The sequence below is a fragment of the Microtus pennsylvanicus genome, chromosome 1, assembly GCF_037038515.1.
Source record: "Microtus pennsylvanicus isolate mMicPen1 chromosome 1, mMicPen1.hap1, whole genome shotgun sequence".
NCBI lineage: Eukaryota > Metazoa > Chordata > Mammalia > Rodentia > Cricetidae > Microtus > Microtus pennsylvanicus.
In genome coordinates this window covers 46273560-46300208 of record NC_134579.1, presented here as the reverse complement: position 1 = coordinate 46300208, position 26649 = coordinate 46273560, and the positions used below count along the sequence as shown (strand labels likewise).

Genomic DNA, 26649 nt, shown 5'->3' with positions numbered 1-26649 from the left:
GTTCTTACTCCTTTTTTATAGCTACATATAATTCCAGCATATAGGATTATCATGATTCTGTAATCAATAGTATACATTTGATGATTTATAGTCTTTTTAAAAAAATGTTACAGTGTAACCATTTTTTGAGAGATTTTTCTAAATTATTCTCAGTGAAAGTTTTATTAGTTGTACTGTCAACAAATGCTATAAAACAAGGACGATTCACTTTCGGTGCTCAACTTTAGACTCTTCGCTTTCTAAATTATCTCCTTAGCTCCTATAATTTTTATTTTTTGTCTAAGTATCACTATTCTTTATAGAAGACTGCTGTTCTGCAGTGGTATGTTCACAGTGTAGCAGGAAGGAAATGCTTTTGCTTCTCTTCTTCAACCTGTGACTCCTAAACTGCAGAGGCACCTGAAAACTGCAGTAGGTAGACTCAGCAGTGCCCAGGACGTTCCGAGGCTCACACAGGAACGTTCAGATACTTCATCAGACATGACTAGCTGCTTACAGTATTCGGTTGCATTATATTCTTGTCACTGACATCATGAATGTTTACAAGGCTGAGCTTTTGGTGGTCACCAGTCTTAAAATCCAAGGTTGTAGGTTTCCAGTCTTACTGAAAGTCCTACAGTATCCAAAAAATACATACACCTTTCTCATCATTAGAATTGTGGTTGCTGGGCAATGGTGGCGCACGCTTTTAATCCCAGCACTCGGGAGGCAGAGGCAGGCAGATCTCTGTGAGTTCGAGACCAGCCTGGTCTACAGAGCTAGTTCCGGGACAGGCTCCAAAGCCACAGAGAAACCCTGTCTGGAAAAACTAAAAAAAAAAAAAACGAAAAAAAATAGAATTGTGGTTATTTAGGAACAAAATTAATTCTTTTTGTTTCCAGTTTACTCATTATTCTTTCATTGATATCAGTTGTTAGGATATACACACTTATTAAACTCTTTGGATATGATCATAGGTATATCTTTTGTTCTTAGACACTGTAAAATATTACTGAAATATCAAATCTTTGGAAAACCTTGGGAACTTATATATTATCTCCTTAAATGCCATGCCCCTTTTAAATAGTTACTTCTGTTAATAGTATCTTCCAACTCTGTTTTACATTTTCCTCAACTGCTGTTTCTAGCTGGTGTCTCTGTTGGAGACCCTGTACTCCGCACTGGGAAGCCTCTCTCAGTAGAGCTTGGTCCTGGCATCATGGGAGCCATTTTTGATGGTATTCAGAGACCCCTGTCAGATATCAGCAATCAGACCCAAAGTATCTACATTCCCAGAGGAGTAAATGTGTCTGCTCTTAGCAGAGATATCAAATGGGAGTTTACACCCAGCAAAAATCTACGGGTATGTCTGTGTAACCAGGAATTCCTAAAGTTGGTGAAAGACTGAAATGTGTATTTAGTAAACTATTTTATACTCTTAGTCTACATAAGTATAAACCGTGGATGTACTGTCCAATTTTTAATGCACTTATTGTGCATAGACTAATGCTTTATTTATGTTAGGCAAATGCAAAAGTTAGGGTAAGTCTACTTATTTTATTCAAGTATTAAAAAGTGAATGCATTTGTTCCTTAGGTTGGTAGTCATATCACTGGTGGGGATATTTACGGTATTGTCAATGAGAACTCACTCATCAAACACAAAATCATGTTACCCCCACGCAACAGAGGAAGTGTGACTTACATCGCACCGCCTGGGCATTATGACGCCTCTGTAAGTACTACTTGGGTTTTGTCCTGCACAGCAACTTGTTTATATATGGCAGTTACCAGCAGTTCTGTTCCCTAAAACCATTAAAATATTTCTAATAATTTAAGGTTTTTTATTTGTTTATTTATTCATTTACTTTCCTTATTTTTATAATGGTAGTGAATAAATTGAGCCTTGCATATGCTAAGTAATCACTCTACCACTGAGCTGTATACATTTTTAAGAGTGATTTTGTTTTGACCTGGACTTGAGAATACAAGAAACAGAATGTACCTTTTATAAAAGAAGTATGACATTTTCCTATCTTTTTAACTGATGGATTTGCCTAAATCTCATATTCATTAGGATTAGAATGAACTTTGATTTTAACTGTCAATTAGTAGTGACATAATTATGTAATAGATTGTGTGAATTATTACTTTAAGTGCACTGTTGCTTAATTTCTGCTTAGCGACCACACCTCAGCCTACTGATATTTTAACTACTCTCTATGCTCCACAGCCCACAGTCTTACCCCACTGCCCACAAGGCCTGTTGGGATTTCAGGTCCCCCCAGGCAACCAGAGTGGCTATTGTTTTATCTAAGTTGTTCTTTTTACAACAAATAAGGACTTGAGACAGGCGGTGTTGGCACACGCCTTTAATCCCAGCAGAAGCAGAGGCAGGCAGATCTCTGTGAGTTCAAAGCCAACCTGGTCTACAGAGAAAGTTCCAGGACAGGCCTCAAAGCTACAGAGAAACTCTGTCTTGAAAAACCGACACACATACACACACACACACACACACACACACACACACCGCAAAAAACAAATAAGGACTTGGGATGTTGGGATGAAAACCTGCTAAATCAGAGAAGCCAAAAAGCAACCAGCCAACCCAGCAAGAGGATGAACCTCCCCACACCATCCCAAACCCAAAAGACTGTGAAACTCTGAAGTCCCTTCCTCCTCCTTCCTGTGTCCATCTATCCATATCCTGGGCCCCCTGGCTTATTTTTGTCAACTAGTCACTGACTCTACCCTCTTATCCCAGGTTCATTTGTTAGCATTGTCTTGGAGTTTCACAGCACAATCAAATATCCTGCACCAGTGCACCATATATGACTTAGTTTATTAATCTTATTTATGTCATGTAATGTCAGATACAATAGACTCAGCAGTCTTTGAATCTGAAGATAATTTATTGAGAAGACCACGATAACATCTAATAACCCCGTAGTAAAATGCAAATAACCAGTTTTTCAAAAACTGCTTGCCAAAAATAAGTGTGTGCTTTACAGTATACAGGGACATGCATTGGTTTGGTATTCTGAGACAGCTTTCTGGAGTTGTTCCCTAGCTTAAGAGATTCGCTCATTCCCAGTAGAGGAATTGCTGTAGAACAGACCCTTCATGTGTTAAGCAAGCTACAAGTTTCTCCTGAAATTTGGAATTATTTGAGAATAATTGAAACAGTCTCAGTGTTCATAGATGCTATCATATTATCACTTTTTTAAATATATTAATAAAAGTTAACATTAAATTTTGGGTTGATTTGGTTTGGTTTTTGGTTTTTCAAGATAGGGTTTCTCTGTCTAGCTCTAGATGTTCTGGAACTTTTTCTGTAGAGCAGGTTGGCCTCAAACTCAGAGATCTGCCTGCTTCTGCCTCTCTAGTGCTAGGATTAAAAACGTGTGCTATAGGCGGAGGCTGCTTGTTCGTTTCCTGGCCACCTAGACCCAAAATAATCACACAGGAACTGTATTATTACAACACTGCTTGGCCTATTAGCTCATGCTTCTAATTGGCTAGCTGTTACATCTTTTTTTTAATTAATTAATTTATTTATTTTTACTTAAAAAATTTCTACCTCCTCCCATTTCCCTCCCCCTCCTCCCATCCTCTTCCTCCTCCCTCTCCAGTCCAGAGAGCAGTCAGGGTTCCCTGCCCTGTGGGAAGTCCAAGGTCCTCCCCCATCCATAAGTGGATTCTAACCATAAATAAAGGACATTGAGCCTGTAATCCGTGATCCTAGAGAAGCTAAATAAGAAGGTGAACCCATAGCTGTTTTATCTTAAATTAACCATTCCTATTAATCTGTATATTGCCACGTGGTTATGGCCTACCTGGTAAGGTTCCATCCCATGCCCAGCATCTATCTCCTGAGGAGGCTCCATGGCTTCCCTCTGACTCCGCCTACTCTCTCCTCCTCTGTCTGCTTGGAATTCTCACCTTGTCCTATTCTGCACTGCAGTAGGCCCAAAACAGCTTTATTCATTAACCAATGCTATTCGCAGTTACAATTTATGTAGCTGCTTACTGTGTCGTGTGCTCCTTTCCAAAAACCTTTTACCACACTTCTTTTATTAATCAATGAACTAGTAGTACACCTAGGATAAAAAGCATGGCTGTATGTAAGACACATAATAGAAAGTGTGCATCTCCCTTCTTGTCCACAAGAGGAACTGGGGCTGCTCACGTTTTGGGATAACCGTTCACAGATTTAGTAGAAAAAATTCGACTGTTTTCGTTTTTTACAGGATGTCGTCCTGGAGCTTGAATTTGAAGGTGTGAAGGAGAAGTTTAGCATGGTCCAAGTATGGCCTGTGCGTCAGGTTCGGCCTGTCACTGAAAAGCTACCAGCCAACCATCCTTTGCTTACTGGCCAGAGAGTTCTTGATGCCCTTTTTCCGTAAGTTTAATATGTGTAGAAAGGAGCAGCGGGCTGCGTTCCTGCCACCCGGCTCCCGGCCACCTGGCTAGCTTATGCCGCAAAATAATAACACGGAAACTGTATTCTTTTAAACACTGCCTGGCTCATTAGTTTCAGCCTCTTCTTGGCTAACTCTCACATCTCGGCTAACCCATTTCTAATAATCTGTGTAGCAGCACCATGAGGCAATAGCTTACCAGAAAGGATTCTAGTGTACGTCCATCTTGGGCTGGAGCTTCATCGCGTCTGCCCTGGAGAGGAGAGGCATGGCATCTGAGCTCACTTCCCTTCTTCCCAGCATTCTGTTCTGTCTACTCCACCTACCTAATTTTCTGACCTATCAGATCAAGCAGTTTTCTTTATTGATTAACCAATGAAACAACAGATTGACAAATGACCTTCCCACATCAGATATGTTCTCCCATTTGCCCTCAAATACTTACTGTATGTAACTGTCTTTTCAAAATCATTGCAGAAATGAGTTCTCTGTATTTGATATATGATAGGTTTTATCTAGGCCAGGGTAACAATGGTGAATTAGGTACCTCTCTTGCCAATACTTAAGACTCCACAGTCACAAATAGCATTATTTTTAAAAACTTACTGAAAAATAAAATTTCCTGAAGACTCTGGCAAAGTGTATAACTATCCTTCCTAGAATTAATAGATTGGCTTTCTATTGATTGTTAATTTCTAAAATCAAATGGGCTCTGTATGCTGCTAACAGTAGTAATGTATAGTGTGCTCTTTTTCTGTTTCCTTTGCTAGATATGAGGCTTCTCTGTATTCTGCTGTGCTCTTTACAATACCTTCACCATTTAGTTTCCAGAAAAGACTGGGTTCTCCCTCAACCTCACATCACTAAACTTATTTTTAAAATAGTGGTAATCACGGTGACTGAGCAGGCACTCTGCCACGGACCCAAGTCCCCAGCCCTCTCGACACTCTTACTATTACTTTCCCATGATGAGCTCTGTCCTCTGACTCTTTCTAGTCGTTTCTTCCTGACTCCATATCCTTCATTATTCAGATTAGACTCCACAGACTGATTTTTATTAGTAGTTCCTAGTAGTGTAGAAAAGCTGTGTATTCTGTCAGACTCACCTAGAGTAATCCAGCTATGAGTCAGTCCACTGTTCCTTGTGCTTTGCACAGACACTGAGAGAGACCAGATGATCCGTAGTAATGGATTTCTGCACACTCTGCTGTGCGGCAGTCCTTCTGTCCCTGCTTGTGGTCCTCTGCTGCTCTCAGCAGCTTTTCAAGTATTCAACTCCATTCCTCCTCCTTCCCCTTCCTCCTTCACTGTGGCTCCTTCTGTTTCCCACCATGAGCCCTTAGTGCGCATTCCTGTCTGTATCTTCCTCCTTTCCCCTTTTGGAGTTGATCACATCTCTTGGCTCCCCAAGGACCTCTCCCTCTTCTGCCTTTTTGTATAAGTATCCAATTTAGTGAAAAAGAAAGGAAGGGAAGAGGAAGAAAAGGTGTGCTTTACTGTGTTTATCCTGTTCTGTTGACTACTTTCCCTGCATCTTCATGCCAAATTGGAAAGAAAACACTGGGTACCACCACTCACCTCACCTGTGCAGTTCCTTCCTGCCCTTAGCATTGCTGTTCCCGTGAACTGATCTCACTCGTGTCATCATTGTTCCCACACTTGATCAAGTTAAGAAATTTCAAGCTTGGGGTGGTGGCACGTGTCTTTAATCTCAGCACTCAGGGAGGCAGTGGCAAACAGATCTCTGTGAGTTATAGGCCAGCCTGGTCTATAGAGTTCTAGTACAGCTAGAGCTATACAGAGAAACACTATCCAAAAAAACACACACCAAAAAAAAAAATAGGAAAGAAGTTCAGTATTTTTAATTTCTCACGACTTTGAGTATTTATTGCCTTACCATGAAACCCCGGCTCTCACCTGCTCACAACTCCTGTATGCTTCAGTATTTCTTAGGCTTTTTCTCATCCATATCATACCTCTTTTAGGATGACCTTATTATTTCTTCTGACTATATTAACTTTATTGTAAGATACAAATTTCCTAGGCCTTTCTACCCCCTCAGGAAATATGCTGCAAATATTATTTATAGTTTTAATCCTCATGTTGCCTTTATGTGACTTGTATAAGCATGAATGTCATCAGTGCTATTTTGTTACCTTGCTGTTTTCATATAGCTCTTCCTCGGGCGCCTTATAGAATACATTTTCACTTTCCATCTACTGTAAATGATAGAGATGTTTAGCCATGATAAAATATTTGTTAATTTGCTACCCTGTTGTTTTTGAGACAGTGTCTCACTCTGAACGATGTGTGAATCAAGCTAGCCTCCAGTCATGGGTCACCTACTACCTCAGCCTTCCAAATGCTGGGGCTACAGGCGTGACCTACCACGTCCATCTCTTTGTTGTTGTTGTTGTTGTCTTTTAGGTGTGTTCAGGGAGGAACTACTGCTATCCCAGGTGCTTTTGGCTGTGGAAAGACAGTGATTTCACAGTCTCTGTCCAAGTACTCCAACAGCGACGTGATCATCTATGTAGGATGTGGTGAAAGAGGAAACGAGATGTCCGAAGTTCTGCGGGACTTCCCTGAGGTCTGTCTGTAGAAAACTTCAAATAATCCACTAGAGAAAATAATGGCTCATCAGCTGTCATTGGCAATTAATAGTTTTTTTTTTAAAGATTTATTTATTTATTATGTATACAGCAGTCCAGTCCTTCCATGTATGCTTGCATGCCAGAAGAGGGCACCAGATCCCATTATAGATGGCTATGAGCCACCATGTGGTTGCTGGGAATTGAACTCAGGGCCTCTGGAAGAGCAGTCAGTGCTCTTAGCCTCTGAGCCATCTCTCCAGCCCCCGGCAATTAATAGTTTTATGCTGGGTAAAGAACAGTGCTTTCAGTTTTCAAGATGTTTTTGAAGAATTTTAAATTAATATTCGTGACTAATTTGTATATTTAAAAAAAAAGGAAATGAATTCTTTGGAGTTAAACACCTAAAAAAAGTTTCTCATCTTCTCACATGAGAGAAAGATAAGAAGGATAAAACAATAAGGCATTTATATTTAGCTGGGTTTGGTGGCACATACTTGTAATTCCTGCACTTTGGGAGGCAGAGCCAAGAGGGTCAGTAGTTCAGGGTTAGCCTGGACTACGTGAGACAGTGTCTAAAAAAGAAACCAAACATTTAATTGTCTAAGCTTTACATGGGCTTTGTGATCTAGGTTACTGTGGTAACATTTCCTTTTTCACGAAGTAATGGATTTCCTTTGTTCACTTGTAATTGTCCATTTCTCAAACAGCACTGTGGGCCAGGGAAGAGGGTTGGCATGATGGGGGATGTTCTTTGGGAATTCTGACTGAAAGGATTAAACATGAACAAGTTATAACTTTTTAAAGGGGGGGGGGATTGGAATGTTGAAATGTTATACTTAGAAACTGGGGGATCACTAATGGATTTCATACCCTCAGCTCACTATGGAAGTTGATGGTAAAGTAGAGTCAATCATGAAGAGGACAGCACTGGTGGCCAACACCTCCAATATGCCTGTAGCTGCAAGAGAAGCCTCTATTTACACTGGTGAGTTAGGAGCTGGAATAAAAGAACTTAAGAGCTCATTTAAAACACTAGCACCCATTTTTTTCCTTTGCTTTTTTTTACAACTTCATCCTAGAAAACTCCCATCTAATCATTTTGCTAGCTTTTAATGTCTAAATTATTTACTATATGTATCATGAAAATAAGTGAGTATAAAAAATTTTTTAAGATTTTTATGTGTATGTATCACATGTGTGTTTATGCTCGGAGGACAGAGGAAAAGTGTGAGATTCCCTAGAACTAGAGTTACTGGCAGTTGTGAGCTACCCAGCTAAGTCCTGTGGGCAGAACTCAGGTCTTCTGCAACGGCAGTGCAAGTTCCTAATCTTTGAGTAAGCCATCTCTCCAGACATAAGATGGTTGTACGATGGTTGTAACCCGGATGGCATTGTTGTCTTCCTTTCCCCCTCTTCTTCCTAGCCTTCCCTACTGACCTGGGTGGCATCATCATCTTCTTTACCCCCTGCTCTCCCCTGCACCCCCACCCCACCTTTTGCTGTTGTTTAGCACATCCAGGGCCTTGTGCTCTCAGTTTACTCAGGAGACCTTGTCTTTTTCTCCTTCCTATTTAGATCCATGTATGTCTCTCTTAGGGTCCTCTTTGCTGTCTAGTTTCTCTGGGGTTATGGCCTGTAGGCTGGTTTTTCTTTGCTTTATGTCTAAAAGTCACTTATGAGTGAATACATATGACATTTGTCTTTCTGGGTCTGGGTTACCTCACCCAATATGACGTTTTCTAGATCCATCCATTTGCCTGAAAATTTCAAGATGTTATTATTATTTTTTCCACTGTGTAGTACTCCATTGTGTAAATGTACCACGTTTTCCTTATCCATTCTTTGGTCAAGAAGTATTTAGTTTGTTTCCGGGTACTGGCTATTACAAATAATGCTGCTGTGATCATAGTTGAGCAATGTCCCTGTGGTATGATTGAGCATCCTTTGGATATATACCCAAAAGTGGTATTGCTGGGTCTTGAGGTAGGTTGTTTCCTAATTTTCTGAGAAATCGCCATACCGATTCCCAAAGCGGCTGTACAAGTTTATACTCCCACCAGCAATGCAGGAGTGTTCCCTTAACCCCACAACCTCTCCAGCTTAAGCTGTTATCAGTGTTTTTGATCTTGGACATGATGATTGACATTTTACCAACTGTTGCTTTATTACACCCTAGTCAGTCTGTAATGTAACGTGAACTAACCTCTTGTCCCATGTATGTTACCCATGTAAAATCTCTGCCTGCTGTCAGTTTTCCATTTGGATGTTATCTTTCATATTGATGTATGAAAGCTTTTTGATCAATGAAGATACTGATTTTTTTCTAAATCTAAAATAGTTTTTTTTTTTTTGACATCCCACCCCTTGCAAGAGTCCAAACCCCTTTACCTCATGCTATCCCCAGCTTCACCCTTTGGATTTTGTCTGAGTTGTTGGTTGTTTTATTTTTGGTTTTTCTTTGAAGGCAGTGAATCCATATGTAGGTCATGAGAGAGGCCTTCATTACTTGTGTCTGTTTATCTTTTCTAGAAGTATCTAATATAAACATATAAGTGTTGCTGACATTTCATCACAGACCTAAAACACATCTGTGTTTATATAAAAACTCTGTTCTAAACATTAGGTTGGATAGCTGATGTGTTTTTAAGCCTAAATATTAATAAGTAACATTTCTTAAAGACTTGTTTCTGAAACTATTTTGTATTGTGCTTAGTGCTTTTATTCTGACTGGTACACTGTGGTACATAGTAAGTGTTGATTTGCAGCAATGTTTTCTCTTTGGTTATTTGAGCTTTTTTGGTTTGGTTTGATTTTTGGGTTTTGGGGGGTAGCATTTCTTGCTAAAACAAATGCATTAGGTTTGGAAACACTGACAATATATCCATAGCTGTACATTTCTGTTACCTTAGAGTTGCATGTAGTATATATTTTTGGAAATCATTTATATGTATTTTATTTTCTTAATATATGTAAATATATAGGTTAGGCTTTATTCCATCTTAATAGATTAGAATTGGAAAGTTTTGGCTAAGACAAATAACAGCAAAAATCCAGAAACTTCTTTGTATCTTACTTTATAAGTCAGGGTTGCGTCTACGCATGAGGGATTTGGAGACTTGTGGTATTCCTTGTGTCGGCAAGCTTAGTTAAATAGGTGTGACTGATGTGTGGTGCAGACAAGCCGGGCTTGGAAATTTATTGCAGTTAGAGCGGGGCATAAATCCTTTTCCTGGTTTCTAGACTGTGTAGAGAAGGGTTGGCTGTGGCACCAAAAAGTCCTCAAATTACAGTTATTCACCATAGTAGATGCTGTTTCTAGTGGCTGGGGTACCCCTTCTCATTCTGTGCTGAAGTCTGGGCCAAAAGTGACCCCTTGATCTTTAGCACATGTTCTGAGGGCTTTGGCAAGTTTAGAAAAATACATAACCTGCCTGTCTGTGGAACAGAACTTTTAATAACATTCTGTTAGATTGAGGTCTGTTACATGGTATTAGCTAAATGGAGAAGATGCTTTGAAATGTGGCTAAGCTGTATGTCTAGAAGAACAAACTTGGAAATGGCTAACCAGATATTTAATACGCCCACTGTTTTAAAGTTCTTAGGGACAAAACAGTCACTTGTTTGTATTCTGGCAGGGTAACTCAACATCTTCTTCTCAATTTAGGAATTACACTATCAGAATATTTCCGCGACATGGGCTACCACGTCAGTATGATGGCCGACTCTACCTCTAGATGGGCCGAGGCCCTCAGAGAGATCTCTGGTCGCTTAGCAGAGATGCCTGCAGGTAAGTCTCATGTTGTTGTCACCGGTAGAATTTTAGGGGCTAGCTTAGAACTCCCTTTTAAACTTCCCCTTTTGTCTTTCAGATAGTGGCTATCCTGCATATCTTGGTGCCCGGCTTGCCTCTTTCTACGAACGAGCAGGCAGAGTGAAATGTCTCGGGAACCCTGAAAGAGAAGGAAGTGTCAGCATTGTAGGAGCGTAAGCAGCCAAACTGTTTGTTTCTTTATTTGTTTATTTTTTCAGTGGAGACATGGGCTTACTAGTAGCCCAGGGTGGCCTGGAACTAGATGTCTTATCTTTGCCTACCAAGTTCTAGGATGCAGACATGTACCACCATGCCCAGCTTATGCTGTTTACTTCTCTAAAGAAAAGGAAGTTTATTTTAAAGAGAGGGGCTAGGACAATTGATCAGTCAGGAAAGTGTTGACTACATCAGCATGCGAACCTGAGGCTGAGCCTGAGAAGCTACATTAAAAAGGAAAAAAAGCTAGGCATATCAGCATGTCCTTCAAATCCCAAAATGGGGTAGGGAGTGGAAACAGGTAGACCCCTGGAGTTTGCTGGCCAGGCCCAGTGGGAGACTATCTCAAAAATGAAGGTGGGTGGCTCCCAAGAAACAATGGCTGCAGTTATCCACTGGGCTGAACGTACACACCTAGCTGCGCCCACAGGAGCCAGGCAAGGGAGGAGAGTATGTTTACCTTCCTCTGGGAGTGTAGATTCACGAGCTCTTTACAACGACTCTGTACCTTTGGGTCATTGGTGTGACTTCCCTCATTTAGTATATCCTAGGAGTAACTTTAAAAATTGCAGACATGTTAGGATGAAGTTATATCATGCTAAAGACAAAATACAGATTTATGATTACCACATAAAGCCATACTTTGTTCTCAGACTTTACTATTTCATCTTGTTGATTAGAATATAAAATTAATTACAATAAATGACTGTCTTATTTCTCATACTAGATGATATTCGATGATTGTCATTCTTATTTTCAACAGATCTTTCCATTTACTTCTAATGTTTTATACATATGCAAACATTAATGCTGGGAACTGGGGAGTGGCTCACTGGGCTAAATGTTTACCACATTGACTTCCCAGAGCCCACTTAAAACAGGGTGTAATAGGGTGCTCTTTTGTTCATTTGTTTTTTCAAGACAGGGTTTCTTTGTGTAGCTCTGACTTAGACCAGGCTGGCCTCAAATTCCGCCTATTTCTGCCTCCCAAATGCTGAGATTAAAGGTGTGCACCACTATGCCTGGCTAGTAGGAAGCTTTAATCCCGTCACCCCTATAGCAATATGGGAGGCAGAGAGAGGAGAATCACCAGAAACCTTTAAGATGGTATATACAATGGCAAACAAAAACGGTCTCAAGCAAGGGAGAAGGCAAAGACTGAACGCAGGGTTGTCCCCTGTGTGTGTTCCCTGGTACACATGCTACACATACACCCCCCTCTGCAAATCTGCATTCACAAAAACTGTTCATGGTTTTTTTTTTTTGCCTGTTTGTCTTTTTTTAAAACAAAGCTTGGGTATAATGTGCATCTTGCTTACATGCTTAGGCGTGAAGCTTTAGATTCCATTTCTAGCAACAAAAACAAACTTTTTAAAAAAGTTGGTGTTCTGCCAGGTCGTATGGCACACGCCTTTAATCCCAGGACTGGGAGGCAGAGGCAGGCAGATTTCTGAGTTTAAGCCCAGCCCAGTCTACAGAGTTAGTTTTAGGACAGGGAAGGCTGAACAGAGAAACCCTGTTTCAACAAAGCAGAACAAGCAAACCAAAAAGGTTGATGTTCATATATCATTTTTATAAATGTTTCAATGTCTTTGTCTAATTTTCAAATATATATTTTTCATGAACATTTGATGGAGGGTTTCAAAATAGAATTTCTCTATATAACAGCCCAGGCTGTCCCGGAACTCACTGTAAACCAGGCTGGCCTCGAACTCACAGAGCTCTTTTTGCCTCTGCCCCTGAGTGCTGGGATTACAAGGGCATGCCACCATCGCCCAGTCATAAACATTTCTAATGATTGTATTTTGTTTTTAATCTAGAGTTTCTCCGCCTGGTGGTGATTTTTCTGATCCAGTCACATCTGCTACTCTGGGTATTGTTCAGGTATGTCTTTCCCCCTCTGCCATACTGCAGCTGTAATTTAACTAAGTGATCAGCAGATATTTAATTTAGTCACTAAAGAATTGGTAGCAATAAAATGTTTTAATAACATCCTTAATATTGTGAAAGTTTATTACATTTTGTTTTTTCTTAGTTCTTAACAGTCTATAATAAACAACAGAAGTCTGGAAATGCATCCAGGTAGCAAAGTTTTCTCTAACTAGAGAACTAAGTAGGCCCAAAGACTATACTATATCACAGTATAGTCGGAGGCAGATGGACCCATCAGAAAATGGGCATCTTCAACCGACTCCGTTCTCATTGCTCTGCCGTTACCTAGTCTAGTAGTCTTCTACATCTGGCGAGCAAGCTTGGAAAATGTGGTTTCTGCCTAGATGGTTGTTTACTTGAGTCAAGGCATAAATTTTACTGGATAGCTAGTCATTAAAGCAGCCTAAAATAAAAGCTGTCTGTGAATCAGAGCTATAGTAAAACAATGTTAATATGTTTGTGAGTACATCTTTATGTAGGAAAAATCTTTCTCCGTTTCTGGCAGTATCAGGTGAAACAATAGAGACTAGTTCTATAATTATAAAGTATTTAATATTTGCTAAATTTTGGATTTTAAATTGTTTGGGGGAATTGGAACAAAGTTATCAGTCCATAAAGTATCTGAGAATTTGGCCTCAAAAATGAATGTCAAATATTATTTAATTGACTCACTATGATAGGGACTTAAATTCATCAGAACATTTTAAGAATTTTATTCAAGGTAAATGTCTGTTCCATCTCAATCAGCCTTTCTTGTTCTTCTGCTATTCTAATAATCTTTAATTGCACCCATCTTCTTTTTACTATCAGATTTGATGTAGTTTTAAGGAAATTGCGATAGGCTTGATTTGTAGATATTACCCACCTGGAAAATGGAGAAATGTGTCTTTTAGTTAAGTTTGGTTTGTGCACATTTTATTTGTATATTTATATTCATATTCGCACATATGAATATTATATTTATATATGCTAATATTATATGTAATTGGCTCAGGAGTTAAAAGGTGCTTATTGGAGACACTTTGTAAAAGAAAAGTTAATTTTCCTTTTTTTAAATCAGGTGTTCTGGGGCTTAGATAAAAAACTAGCTCAACGCAAGCACTTCCCCTCCGTGAACTGGCTCATCAGCTACAGCAAGTACATGCGTGCCTTGGACGAGTACTATGACAAACACTTCACAGAGTTTGTTCCTCTGAGGACCAAAGCTAAGGAGATTCTGCAGGAAGAAGAGGACCTGGCAGAAATTGTACAGCTTGTGGGGAAGGTGAGTTAGAACGGGAGCTGCACTGGGGTTGCTGACACTTAGGTATGCAAGTGCTTGCCTGGCTGGTACTAATGGCTCCTGGCTAATCTCGGTGCTCAGAGCCTGAGGTAGGGAGAGTGCCACAATTATGAGGCCAGTTTGCTCTACTGAGTAAGTTCCAGGTTATTGTGGGCTGTGAGTATGAGATCATGTCTCTAAACAAGCAAAAATTTTAAATGTGAAGTACCTTTTAAACTAATTAAACCTTTAAAATTCCATATAGCATTTAGCATGGTTCTGGGTTCATGACAGGTGAAAACAAGACACCCATCACCAATCAAATTCGATATAAAATTAGGGCCAGTTAACATCATTTTTGTAGGAGCACTAGAACTGGGAATAGGATCAGATTCTAGTTCCTCTAATAATTACCAATGTGACCTTCAATAAGTGACTTATATTCTATAGCCTATATCTAGATATTCCAAAGGAAGATATTGTAAGTACACGTAGTCATTAAATCTCACATGTGAATGATTTCTCAGGTTATACACAGGACTAACCCGGACTTATTCCTCCCCACTCTTTAGATAGATTATTCCTATGTAGCTCAGGTGAGCTTCACACCCATAATCCTTATGTCTCTACCTCCTAAGTACTGGGATTAATGGTGTGTGCCACTATGCGAAGGCCTGTTATTTATATTGTATTGTTAAAATAGCCTTCTAATTTTTATAACAAAGGATAATATTATTAGATAGCTAACATCTATAGCTTATATTACACATCTAGTATTTACAGAGTATTGTGATCCTCTCAAAGGAGCAAGAAATAGGCCTGCAAAGCCAGATAAAGACAATTTGAGAACAACATTTTGTTTATGAATATTGATAAAAATATTAAATATTCACTTCTTAAACCTAGTAGGGCATTACAAATACAGTCCCATCGTAAACAAGCAACGTTTAGCAAATGTGGCACAGAAAACGTATCATTAGGAACAGGGGCGATGACTCAGTAAAGTGCCTGCTGAGCAAAAATCACAGGCACTGAGTTCAGATCCCCATCACCCATGGAAAAGCCAGGTGTGACGTGTGTACCTACAATTCCAGCATTGCGGAGGCAGGGACAGGAGGGTCCCTGGGGCTTGTTGGGCCACCATTCTACTGGTAAATCTCAAATTCAGTGAGAGTAAAATTAAAGAGGAAAACAATTGAGGGAGACACCCAATATCAGCCCCTGGCTTCCGCATGCACACATGCAAAATTGTACACACACGTACACACACACGCACAAACATATACATTCATACACAAAACATAATGTATCGTAACAGTATAAATAATGTAATAGGAAAATGATATCTCAACCCATAAGTAAAAAGATATTTGTTTACTATTACAAATTTAGAAATCTCTTAAAAAACAAGGAATAGAATTTATTTATTTATTTAAAATTTCCACCTCCTCCCATCCTCCCATATCTCTCCTCCTTCCCCCACTCCCCTTCCCTCTTGCTCTCCAGTCCTAAGAGCAGTCAGGGTTCCCTGCCTTGTGGGAAGTCCAAGCTCCCCCCCCCCCACTCCATCCAGGTCTAGGAAGGTGAGCATCCAAACAGCCTAGGCTCCCAAAAAGCCAGTACATGTAGTAGGATCAAAATCCAGTGTCATTATCATTGGCTTCTCAGTCAGCCCTCATTGTCAGCCACATTCAGAGAGTCCAGTTTGATCACATGCTCGTTCAGACCCAGTCCAGCTGGCCTTGGTGAGCTCCCATTAGATCAGTCCCACGGTCTCCGTGGGTGGACACACCCCTCGCGGTCCTGACTTCCTTGCTCATGTTCTCCCTCCTTCTGCACCTCATCTGGGCTTTGAGAGCTTAGTCCAGTGCTCCAATGTGGGTCTCTGTCTCTATCTCCATCCCTCGCCAGATGAAGGTTCATAAGGAATAGAATTTTTAACTCTGTAAAAAGAAGTATGCAAAGCTCTACATGCTAATGTGTGCCTCTATTTTACAGCCACTGGGGTCACAGAACAGAGAAGGTATTTGAGCCCTGGAGTTTGATAGTAGCCCAGGCAATATAGCAAGACCCTATCTTAAATAGAAAATGTTGACAGGAAGGCTGTACTGGTGGTTAAGAACACTTGCTCTCACAGAGGACTTGGGTACAGTCCCAGTGCCCATGCTGGGCCTCTCACCACTGCCTGTCATGCCGTCTTCTGACCTCTGCATGTGTCACACACACACACAACTGCACATGTGCTCACACACATGCACATGAATAAAAGCTAAAATAAGTGAAGAGAAAAAAAGCCGGGGAGATAGTTCAGTGGGTGTGTGTTGTGCAAACGCACATGCTGTGCAAACATGAGCACTAAAGTTCAACTTCCAACACCCATGCAAAAACCAAGTATGGCTGCACACACTTGTAACCCGGACATTGAGGGGCTGCGACAGACAGATTTGAGACGCTCACCAGCTAGCTCACCTAGCCAAAGTGGCAAGCTTCTAAATTAATGAGAGACCCTGTCTCAAGAAAATAAGGGAGAGTAATAGAGGAAGAAACACAATGTCCTCTGGCTTCCACATGGGCATGTACATGTGCACAGTCACATGCTACACACAGATAAATGAAAATACAAAGAATATACTAAAACATTGGGGAATGTTTTACTTAATAGAGAATGGAGAAATTTCAGATGCATTTCTTTTTTAAATCAAGATTAAGACTAGAATGCTTCCTGGGCAGTGGTGGTGCATGCCTTTAATCCCAGCACTCAAGAATCAGTGGCAGGCGGATCTCTTGAGTTCGAGGCCAGCCTGATCTACAGAGTGAGTTCCAGGACTGCCAGGGCTACACAGGGCTATCTTGAGTGAATGCTTACTATCTCTGTGTTCAGTTGAATATGGAAATCCTGAAGGATGACATAAGAAAATTGTCATCTCCAGAGGTTAAGAGCACTGACTGCTCTTCCAGAGGTCCTGAGTTCAATTCCCAGCAACTACAAGATGGCTCACAACCATCTGTAATGAGATCTGGTGCCCTCTTCTGGCCTGCAGCAGACATGCAGGCAGAATACTTTACATAATTAATAAATAAATCTTTAAAAAAAAAAGAAAAGAAAAGAAATCTTAAAAAAACCTTTTGTTATCTAGGATTAGGAAAGAACTTCTTAGATTTTCTTTGAGCATAACAACAGCAGTAGAGCTGGAGAGAGAACTCAGTGGTTAAGAGCACTTGCTCTTCTTTCGGAGGTTCCCAGCACTCGCATGGCCGTTCCTAAGTGTAACTCTTGATTGAGGAATCAGATACTTTCTTCTGGCCTCTGTGGACACCTGGTACATGTTGGTACAACAGACATATATGCAGGCAAACATACACATGAAATAAAATGTAGTAAGTTTTAAAGGAAGTTTTCAGTAAATAAAATTGATGGTCTACTTTTTAAATTGTAACCAAAGGGTAGAGCAGACAGATGAGAAAAGAAAACCGAAATATTACAAACCTGTAGGCAATCCTTCAAACAGCAATGACATACCAGTCCACACTAGTTTGAGTACAAGAATTGTCCAGCTGGTTGTTGTCAGATAGTGTGGGCTCCAGGACGGGTATACTGTTGGTAGGTATATCATTTGTCAGGTAGTGTGGGCTCCAGGACTGGTATACTGTTGGTAGGTATATCATTTGTCAGGTAGTGTGGGCTCCAGGACTGGTATACTGTTGGTAGGTATATCATTTGTCAGGTAGTGTGGGCTCCAGGACGGGTGTACTGTTGGTAGGTATATCATTTGTCAGGTAGTGTGGGCTCCAGGACTGTTATACTGTTGGTAGGTATATCATTTGTCAGGTAGTGTGGGCTCCAGGACTGGTATACTGTTGGTAGGTATATCATTTGTCAGGTAGTGTGGGCTCCAGGACTGGTATACTGTTGGTAGGTATATCATTTGTCAGGTAGTGTGGGCTCCAGGACAGCTATACTGTTGGTAGGTATATCATTTGTCAGGTAGTGTGGGCTCCAGGACAGGTATACTGTTGGTAGGTATATCATTTGTCAGGTAGTGTGGGCTCCAGGACAGCTATACTGTTGGTAGGTATATCATTTGTCAGGTAGTGTGGGCTCCAGGACTGGTGTACTGTTGGTAGGTATATCATTTGTCAGGTAGTGTGGGCTCCAGGACTGGTATACTGTTGGTAGGTATATCATTTGGAGTGGCCACTGTAGACAGAATTTGCCGGGTGCCTTGAGTCCTTAGGATTTATAGTAGTAGAAAGTAGATGAAAGTCCAGGCCCCTCTACCAGGGCAAAGGTAGATATAAAGAATAGAGGATGTGCACACAGAATGAAATTGCCAGAGTTGAAAGAAGTGGTTATGTATCCTAGAACAGCATGGTAGGTCTTAAAATTAGCAGTCAGAAACACTAGAGAATTTTAAATAATGAGAAATATTTTCACAAAACAAAATGTGTGTGATTTCATAATTTAAAACAAAAACATACCAAGCTTAATATTTAAGTATGGTTGAAGAATGAAATAGAGATGAAAGAGATATGTTTGTTTGTTTATTTAAGAAGGCTCTGAAAGATTTGATCACCCAGAGTGCCTGGAACTTCCTGGATTTGTCCCCTTTTCCTCCTGTTAGTGATCCCAGCAAAAATGGTATTATCTTGTGGCTGGCCAGGTGGTTGCTAACAGCAGGACATTTGGGGCAGTGGTACTTACAGGTTGAAGAGCTCTGTAACTTAGCTTGCTTACCAAGAAAGCAACACTCAGATAAGCAAATGCTTAACTATCCATCATTGTTCTAAACGTCCTGTAATGTTAACAGAGCAACTCTATGGACTTTGTAGATTTCTGTCAAACAAGCTTAAAAGCTGAATTCAAATAATAGAGTCAAGGTAGGATGTAAAAAAGTACTTTTTAAAAAATGGGTATGGGGCCAGGAGGTGGTGTGTGGCACATGCCTTTAATCCCAGCACACACAGTGCACACACATACACATTGGTGCTTTATTTTTTTTATTTTTTATTTTTTTTGGATTTTCGAGACAGGGTTTCTCTGTAGCTTTTGGTTCCTGTCCTGGAACTAGCTCTTGACCAGACTGGCCTCGAACTCACAGAGATCCGCCTGCCTCTGCCTCCCGAGTGCTGGGATTAAAGGCGTGCACCACCACCGTCTGGCCACATTGGTGCTTTTAAAGAATAATCAGTGCTAGTGAGATGACTCAACTGTTAAGAGCACTTGTTCTTGCAGGGTTCAGATCCGTTCATAACGATCCATAACTCCAGTTCCAAGGTATCAGTGCTTTAAACCCCTGGGAGTCAGGCACACACATAACACACATACATACATGCAGGCAAAGCACTCATACACATAAAATAATGATTTTTTAAAAATTAGAAATCTTGCATACTCATGTTCATAGGAGTATTATCCATGTGGCCAAGAGTAAAAGTGGTTCAGGTGTCCACCTCTTGGTGAACAAGAGACAGATACAACATAGATGAATGAGGACATTATAAATGAAATACACAAATAGTGTATGGTTCTACGTCTTGTAGACCAGGCTGGCCTCGAACTCACAGAGATCTGCCTGCCTCTGCCTCCCGAGTGCTGGGATTAAAGGCGTGTGCCACCACCGCCCGGCTGTATGGTTCTACTTTTATCAGCTGTCTGAAATAGGGCACCCTGTGGGCTTAGAGTTTCAAGTATACAAGATCAACTGTTTGACTGTGATGGTGCTTTGCACTACTGAAGAACCTCGAGAAGTGCAATTCAGACCTGCCTGAAACTCAGTCTGCCATCCGGCCTAGGGATGGGACTCACTGCAGTCCTCTGCTTTAGCTGGCCAAGTACGGACATCATAGGCATGAGTCACTCTGGATGCTAATTTTATATCATGTACTGTTTTACCACTGTTAAAAATCAAGAATTTATTAGTGATAAGTAAGTGTGTGTTGGTGCCTGCTTGCTAATTGATTTTGTTGTCATTGATCCCACCAATGGGATGAAATTTCCTAAAGTATCCTTTTGTTTTCTAGGCTTCTTTAGCAGAGACAGATAAAATCACTCTGGAGGTAGCAAAACTTATCAAAGATGACTTCCTACAGCAAAATGGGTACACTCCTTACGACAGGTATGCTGTGCTAATTTTCCTCCCCTCTTCTCCCTTAGACAAGGTTTCTTTGTGTAGCCCTGGCTGTCCTGGAACTCACTCTGTAGAACAGTCTGACCTCTCAGAGATCTCTCAGAGATCTGACTGTCTCTATCTCCAGAGTGCTGGGATTTAAAAGTATGTACCACCACACCAGGCCTAATTTCCTCTTTTTTAATGTATTTTGTTTGTTTTATGTGCATTGGTGTTTTACCTGCATGTGTGAAGGTGTCAGATCTTGGAGTTATAGACATTTGAAGACTTTATGTTTTATTTTGGCAAAGAAGCCGCCTGCACATTGAAAACTTGCTCATACATGTACATTCTGACTCAGTATATTGCTTGTTCTCTATGTTTATAGCAGACATCTAATGTGCCCATGCATCGCAGTTTGCTTGTTAGTTAAATTCTGCTGTTTTCACGCACACAAATGTCTATAATTACAGTGAGTTATGGCTTTGTGCCAGACCTGGAGGAGCATCCCCTGCCTCATCTTTCTTTCCTGCTGCTTTCTCCTGTCTTTGCCCAAGTATTCATTTTGTGCTACCCCTGTCTAATTTCCCCAGGACCCCCAGCTTCTTGCTACAGAAGATCTTGTTGAGATCCCGTCCTACCTTCTCCCACCCCTGCCCAGTGCCTGCTTGTTTTCACTCTCTACTAGTGCTATTCTTGGTTAGACAGCCTGTTTCTTTTCCACATTGAGAATTTGAGCCTTGTGTCTTAAGCTAACCTTCTCTCTCTTAAATCATATTTGACTCTATGAAAGACCAAAAAGAGCTAGGGAAGTGGCTCAATGTACCTGATTCCAAGCCCTCCAAATGCACACAAAGCCAAGGACAGTAGCACACATCCATGTCTTACTCCCCTGATAATGAGGCGAGTGCTGTCAGGGCCTGCAGAAGCTAGTGTGGTGCACACAGTGGTGGACAGAAGAGACTCTGTCCTGGAAAAGGTGAAAACTGAACAAGTAGGAGTGATCAGAATGGAGTGAACATAAAAAATAAGCCAGTATGTCAGTTAGCATCAGAACTCTGATCTGTCCTGAATGAACCACCATATAAAGAAAAGAGGGGCAGAATTCTTCAGAAAGACTGTATTAAAATACATGGAATTGAGCATTTGCTTGTGTGTGTGTGCATGTGTGTATCTGTGCACACACATCCTTGTATCTATGCTTTTTAAAGGTATAGATAGGCCAGGTGGTACTGGTACACATCTTTAATCCCAGCACTCGGGAGGCAGAGGCAGGCGGATCTCTGTGAGTTCGAGGCCAGCCTGTTCTACAAGAGCTAGTTCCAGGACAGGCCCCAAAGCTACAGAGAAACCCTGTCTCGAAAAACAAACAAACAAAAACAAGTAAAGGTATATGTAGAAAAAACTGGATATACTAAAGGGCACTGAAGGTTGGGGGTAGCTTACTTGGCATACCCAAGACTCTCAGTTCAGCACAGTGAAAAGAGAACGGGGTGGGAGGAGACAGCGTAACTTCAGAACTTTGCAATTCTCTGCTTTTCTGTTTCTCATTAAACCTCATCTCTGATCACAGGGAGTCTTGACAACTCAGTTGCTTTACCACTCGAGTCACACATTTAACTGCTTGTACCAAAACAGACTGTGACAAGCCATTAGAGTGTGGCTGTGCTGCTTCACTGTGTTCTGTTTAATAGTTAGAGGCAGAATATATGTGTAAAGACACCAATGACTGGTAATTCGTAGAGTTTCATTTGATAAAAGTGTGAGTTTGCTTTGTAGGTTGGTTTTGCTAACTGCCCTGTTGTTCATTTTCCCCAGGTTCTGTCCATTCTATAAGACAGTGGGGATGCTGTCCAACATGATTTCCTTTTATGACATGGCCCGTAGAGCTGTTGAGACCACTGCCCAGAGTGACAATAAAATCACATGGTCCATTATCCGTGAGCACATGGGGGAGATCCTCTATAAACTTTCCTCCATGAAATTTAAGGTACAGTTTCTTTCTGCTGTAGCCTTTGTTAGAGAGAAGCCAACCTTCCTTCTTCCCTCCCTCACTTTTCCTTCCTGCCCTATTTGAGTTCCAAACCTGAGATATGAAATTTGCGTTTTTCTTTTTTAAGGTTTACTTCACTTTACATCTATGTGCTGCATGTGTGCAGGTACCTGTGGAAGCCATAAGTAGGTGTTGGATTACCTGGAGCTCGTGCATGTGCACAGTGTGGGTGCTGGGAACTAAACTTGGCTCCTGGAAAAACAGCAAGTCTTTAACTGCTGGGCTATCTCTAAGTTCCTGAAATTTGCATTTTTCATTTTACAATGCTTAGGTTGTATAAAACCAAAACAGTCTTCCAAGTAATGGAATCCCAGTGGTAAAGGTTGTAGTGCTGGTGAGTTGGATCACCAGTCAAGAGCACTGACTGCTCTTGAAGAGGGCCTGGGTTTGCTCCCCAGCACCACGTGGTATATCACACTCGTGAAACTCTGAGGATGTGGCATCTTTCGTGACCCCTAAGGGCTCTGGCACACAAATGATGTACCAATGATGGAGGAAGGTACATACCAATATATACTCAGGCACACCACACACATTTAAAACATAATAGTGTATCATGTCTAAAATAAATCTAATGCCTTTTCTCCCTGTCTTAGCGACTAGGCAGTTTAGAGTGACTTCCAGGCTAGATGGAGTTAATTTACTAAAGTATCTATTATCTCACCTAGATTCCACGTTCTCATAGCAAAGCTTAACCAGTTCAGTGAACTTTCCAGTGGAAACCCACATATATGAGTGTTTTTATAAGTAGTTGATGAATTGGATTACATCACATTATTTCTAAGTCATGATATTAAGCATATTTATTACTCACCCATTGAAAATGATGCTCTGGATATATTTATACTACAGAAACACAGACCTGGAGGCCACAAAATGGCCTAGTGGGTAATGGTACTTGCTCCTAAGCCTGATGACCTGGATTGAGTTAGATGTGCTGTACTGACTTACTGTGATGCTCCAGCCTTCCACAGGAAATCCACTGAGTTAACTCCCAGTTGTTGTGTGCACACACCCGCTTATGTGTGATGCTACAGGATTTCCACTGATGGACACGCTGCTGAGGTTTGAGCAGCAGGCAAAATTCAAAACTGAAATAATCGGTTTTGTTTTATTTTAGTCCATTTGCACATTTCCACTGTAAAAGAAAAATGGGGTAGTTTTGACTCCTACCTGTGATTCACCAGTGTACCTCAACCTGACCTGGTATTCCATATGAATTACATCTTGAAAATTGTTTCCCTACTTGGGAGGCAGGGGCAGGCAGATTTCTGTGAGTTTGAGACCAGCCTGGTCTAGAAGAGCTAGTTCCAGGGCAGGCTCCAAAACCACAGAGAAACCCTGTCTCGGAAAAAAAAAAGAAGAAGAAAAGAAAAGAAAGAAAGAAAAAGAAAATTGTTTCCCATAGGTAAATTGAATTTGCATTATTTTCTTTTTCAGGATCCAGTGAAAGATGGTGAGGCAAAGATCAAGGCGGACTACGCACAACTTCTTGAAGACATGCAGAATGCATTCCGTAGCCTCGAAGATTAGAACTGTGATCTCTCTCCTCTGTCTCAGCAAGCTATGTGTATATTTTCCTGAATTTTTCATCTCAAATCCTTTGCTTCCATATTGTGCAGCTTTGAGACTAGTGCCTCTGTGTGTTCTCATTTGTCTTGCTGTTTCTTTGGTAGGTCTTACAAAACAAACATTCCTATGTGCCAGTGTTTGAAGGGGCTCCCTGACCTTTATCTGAACTGGTGAATGCGTTCTCGTGGCACACAATGGCTGCGCTACTGTAAATGTGTCTGTAAGGTGGCCACCCCTTCCCTCATCTCCACTAAAGTGTAAACAGGACCGCTCATGGACTCTACTGGGAGTGGAAGGCCAGATCTCGGTACCCGTGGATGGGTACTTAGGGAACGGCTCAGCGTTTGTGGCCAGACCGCTTGCAGCTCTGTGTTTTATTGTGTAACCGTTTTGTAAGAAATATTTCCATTTAAAAACATAAAAGATTAATGTTCCAATTATACATAGCTTCCCCCATTACCAATCAGGAGTGTTTATGGGGTACTTGGGAACTGTTTTGTCTTTATAACAGGCATTTGCAAGGCTGAGCTTAACAGATAATTCAGTTCCCTCTGAAAATGTGACAGAAAGAGAAATAGAGTCAGGTGGTCAGACTTAAATTAACATCATCTTGTTAAAGTATATTTTATTTCACTAAGAGAAATTCAATATCAAGGACTTTTATATACTCAATTATTAAGAATCTTTTTTTAAGTACAATTTAAAAATCATTGAAAATATGATCCACATCATAGCTGTTCTTTTCCTCAAACTTAGGTGGACAAGCTTCTCAGAGTGGCAGTGGGAAGTGGAATGCCACAAAGAAACATAATAGTGGTTACAGGCGTTTGCCCCTGTAAGAACAGCTGTGCTGTAGTGATTCTTGGGGCCAGAGTGGCATTATTCTTACAAGGTACATGTGTCGTGTTTGTTTGCTTGTTGAAATTCTGAAAACAGTGAGTCTACCAATTGCAGAAATATTACTTTTATATGTTTTTTATTCACTGCTCAGAGAGCTTCTCAACGTATCTGTGGTCATAGCAGCATGATAGTTTCCATTCTGTGACTAGATGAATTATTCTTGTATTTAACTGGTAACAAAAACTGGGTCATAAAAAAGAGAAAAAAAATCAATTCTGTCTCACTGTTTCAGTATGTTTCAATAATAGTTTCCATGTTTGCACAATGAGGCACATTTCTGAGAACTTGGAGAGCTAGCCCCTGTTCACTCTCTGGCTGATATTGCTAGCACCATGCTTCCTCTTCAAGAGGGGGAAGGGTACTCAATATGTCTGACACTCTCAAGTACACAAGTGTAATAACAAAGTATTTATTTTAAGCCTGAGTATGTTATTTAAATTATTAGGTGGTACATTTCTTTTGGTCTTTTGGATAGACGTACATAATGTGTAAATCCTTGCATAGTGCATGTCTTTACACAGTGGACTGCTGTTCAGGAAGGGTCTTTTTCCATGCAATGTTTTAAAGACTGTTAAACTATGGTGACAGATACCGATTATGCAATGACTTGTTGACATGTGGATTAATGGTGCTGCTTAATCAGTTTGCTTCCAATGTGACTTCATATCCAGAGACCCTGACTATTGGAAATGAAAAAGATCTCAAAACCTTTCTATTTACACCTACCAGCAAACTAGGCTTGTGACCAGAGTGAATGATCCAAAGAAACTACTTGACCAAGTTTGGCTTTGTTGTCCTGGATTTGCCATGTGCATTATCCTCCTTTTAAGAATGTTGATGTATGAGTGCAAAGAAACTAGAGAAATGTTGCTCAGATTTCCACTGTAACTTTCCTTTTATCCACATTGTAGAGTTTTGAATTGTTCACTGATAGTGTTTCTTTAGTAAGGCTAGGTTAAAATACAGCGATCTTTTTAAAAGATTATGCAGTTCTATTTATTGTGCTGTGCCTGGTCCTGAGTGCAGCCAGTTAAACAAGTTTCATAATATTTTTCCAGTGTTAAATCTCACACCTACACCCTTTGGAAACTTCCATCCTGAACAACAAATAGAAGAGGCTATATAAATTGTCTCCTTATCCTTAAGATTTCACTGTCTTTATGTCAAGAGTAATGTATAATTATTAAAGTCTATGAAAAATAAAAAGTGGATTTAAATTAACTTTACTTTCCTTTTTTGGGGGAGCACAAGATCTCTTAGAAAACATTCCACCTTATATTTTGACTTAGTGTTACAATATGTCCTTTCGAAAATGTTTCACTTTATAGATTGCTGCATCATGAGTTTGGATTGTGGCATTCACAGTAGCCTACAGTCATATCACTTGGTAGGTGGGAAGTACAGCTTACAGAATCTTATCCCATTCTGACCACTGACCAAGTGAGTGTTTTTTCAAAATTAGAGGTGATCCATGGAACTCATTCCATTTTTGTTCAATTTGAACTAAGTCTTGCAATTTGCAATGTAAATAATTTTAGACCTAATATAGCAATTTACCAACATCCATTGTTGCTCTCCAATATGTTATCTCGATGTGTATATGTGGGAGTGACTAGATTGGTTTGCATGGTCACAGTGGCCATCTGCCTGTTCAGCAGTACTCGGTACAAGAATGACTGATGAAACAACCCCCAGGCCAAGGCTGACTGCCGAGGTGTTTCCTTGAGAGTCCATGTGAAAAGGCTGGAGAAGCTGGAGTCGGCATCTGTGGGTGATGGCGGCAGTACAGACATTCAGGAAGAGA

At 40.6% G+C, this 26649-nt stretch overlaps 1 protein-coding gene across 6 annotated transcripts in view; it reads left to right on the top strand.

Moving 5' to 3' along the window:
- The window catches only part of Atp6v1a (ATPase H+ transporting V1 subunit A), a 51275-nt gene extending 25209 nt beyond the window's left edge, over positions 1-26066 (top strand). For all 6 annotated transcript variants that reach the window (XM_075963193.1, XM_075963202.1, XM_075963212.1 and 3 more), the window contains 12 exons: positions 1128-1342; positions 1576-1713; positions 4229-4380; positions 6827-6989; positions 7870-7978; positions 10658-10780; positions 10863-10977; positions 12841-12904; positions 14013-14216; positions 20235-20329; positions 22139-22310; positions 23814-26066. In XM_075963193.1, the coding sequence (XP_075819308.1) occupies positions 1128-1342; positions 1576-1713; positions 4229-4380; positions 6827-6989; positions 7870-7978; positions 10658-10780; positions 10863-10977; positions 12841-12904; positions 14013-14216; positions 20235-20329; positions 22139-22310; positions 23814-23906 (1643 nt within the window). In that variant the 3' untranslated portion in view covers positions 23907-26066. The remainder of the gene's footprint in view (positions 1-1127; positions 1343-1575; positions 1714-4228; positions 4381-6826; positions 6990-7869; positions 7979-10657; positions 10781-10862; positions 10978-12840; positions 12905-14012; positions 14217-20234; positions 20330-22138; positions 22311-23813) is intronic.
- The last annotated feature ends 583 nt before the right edge of the window (positions 26067-26649 follow it).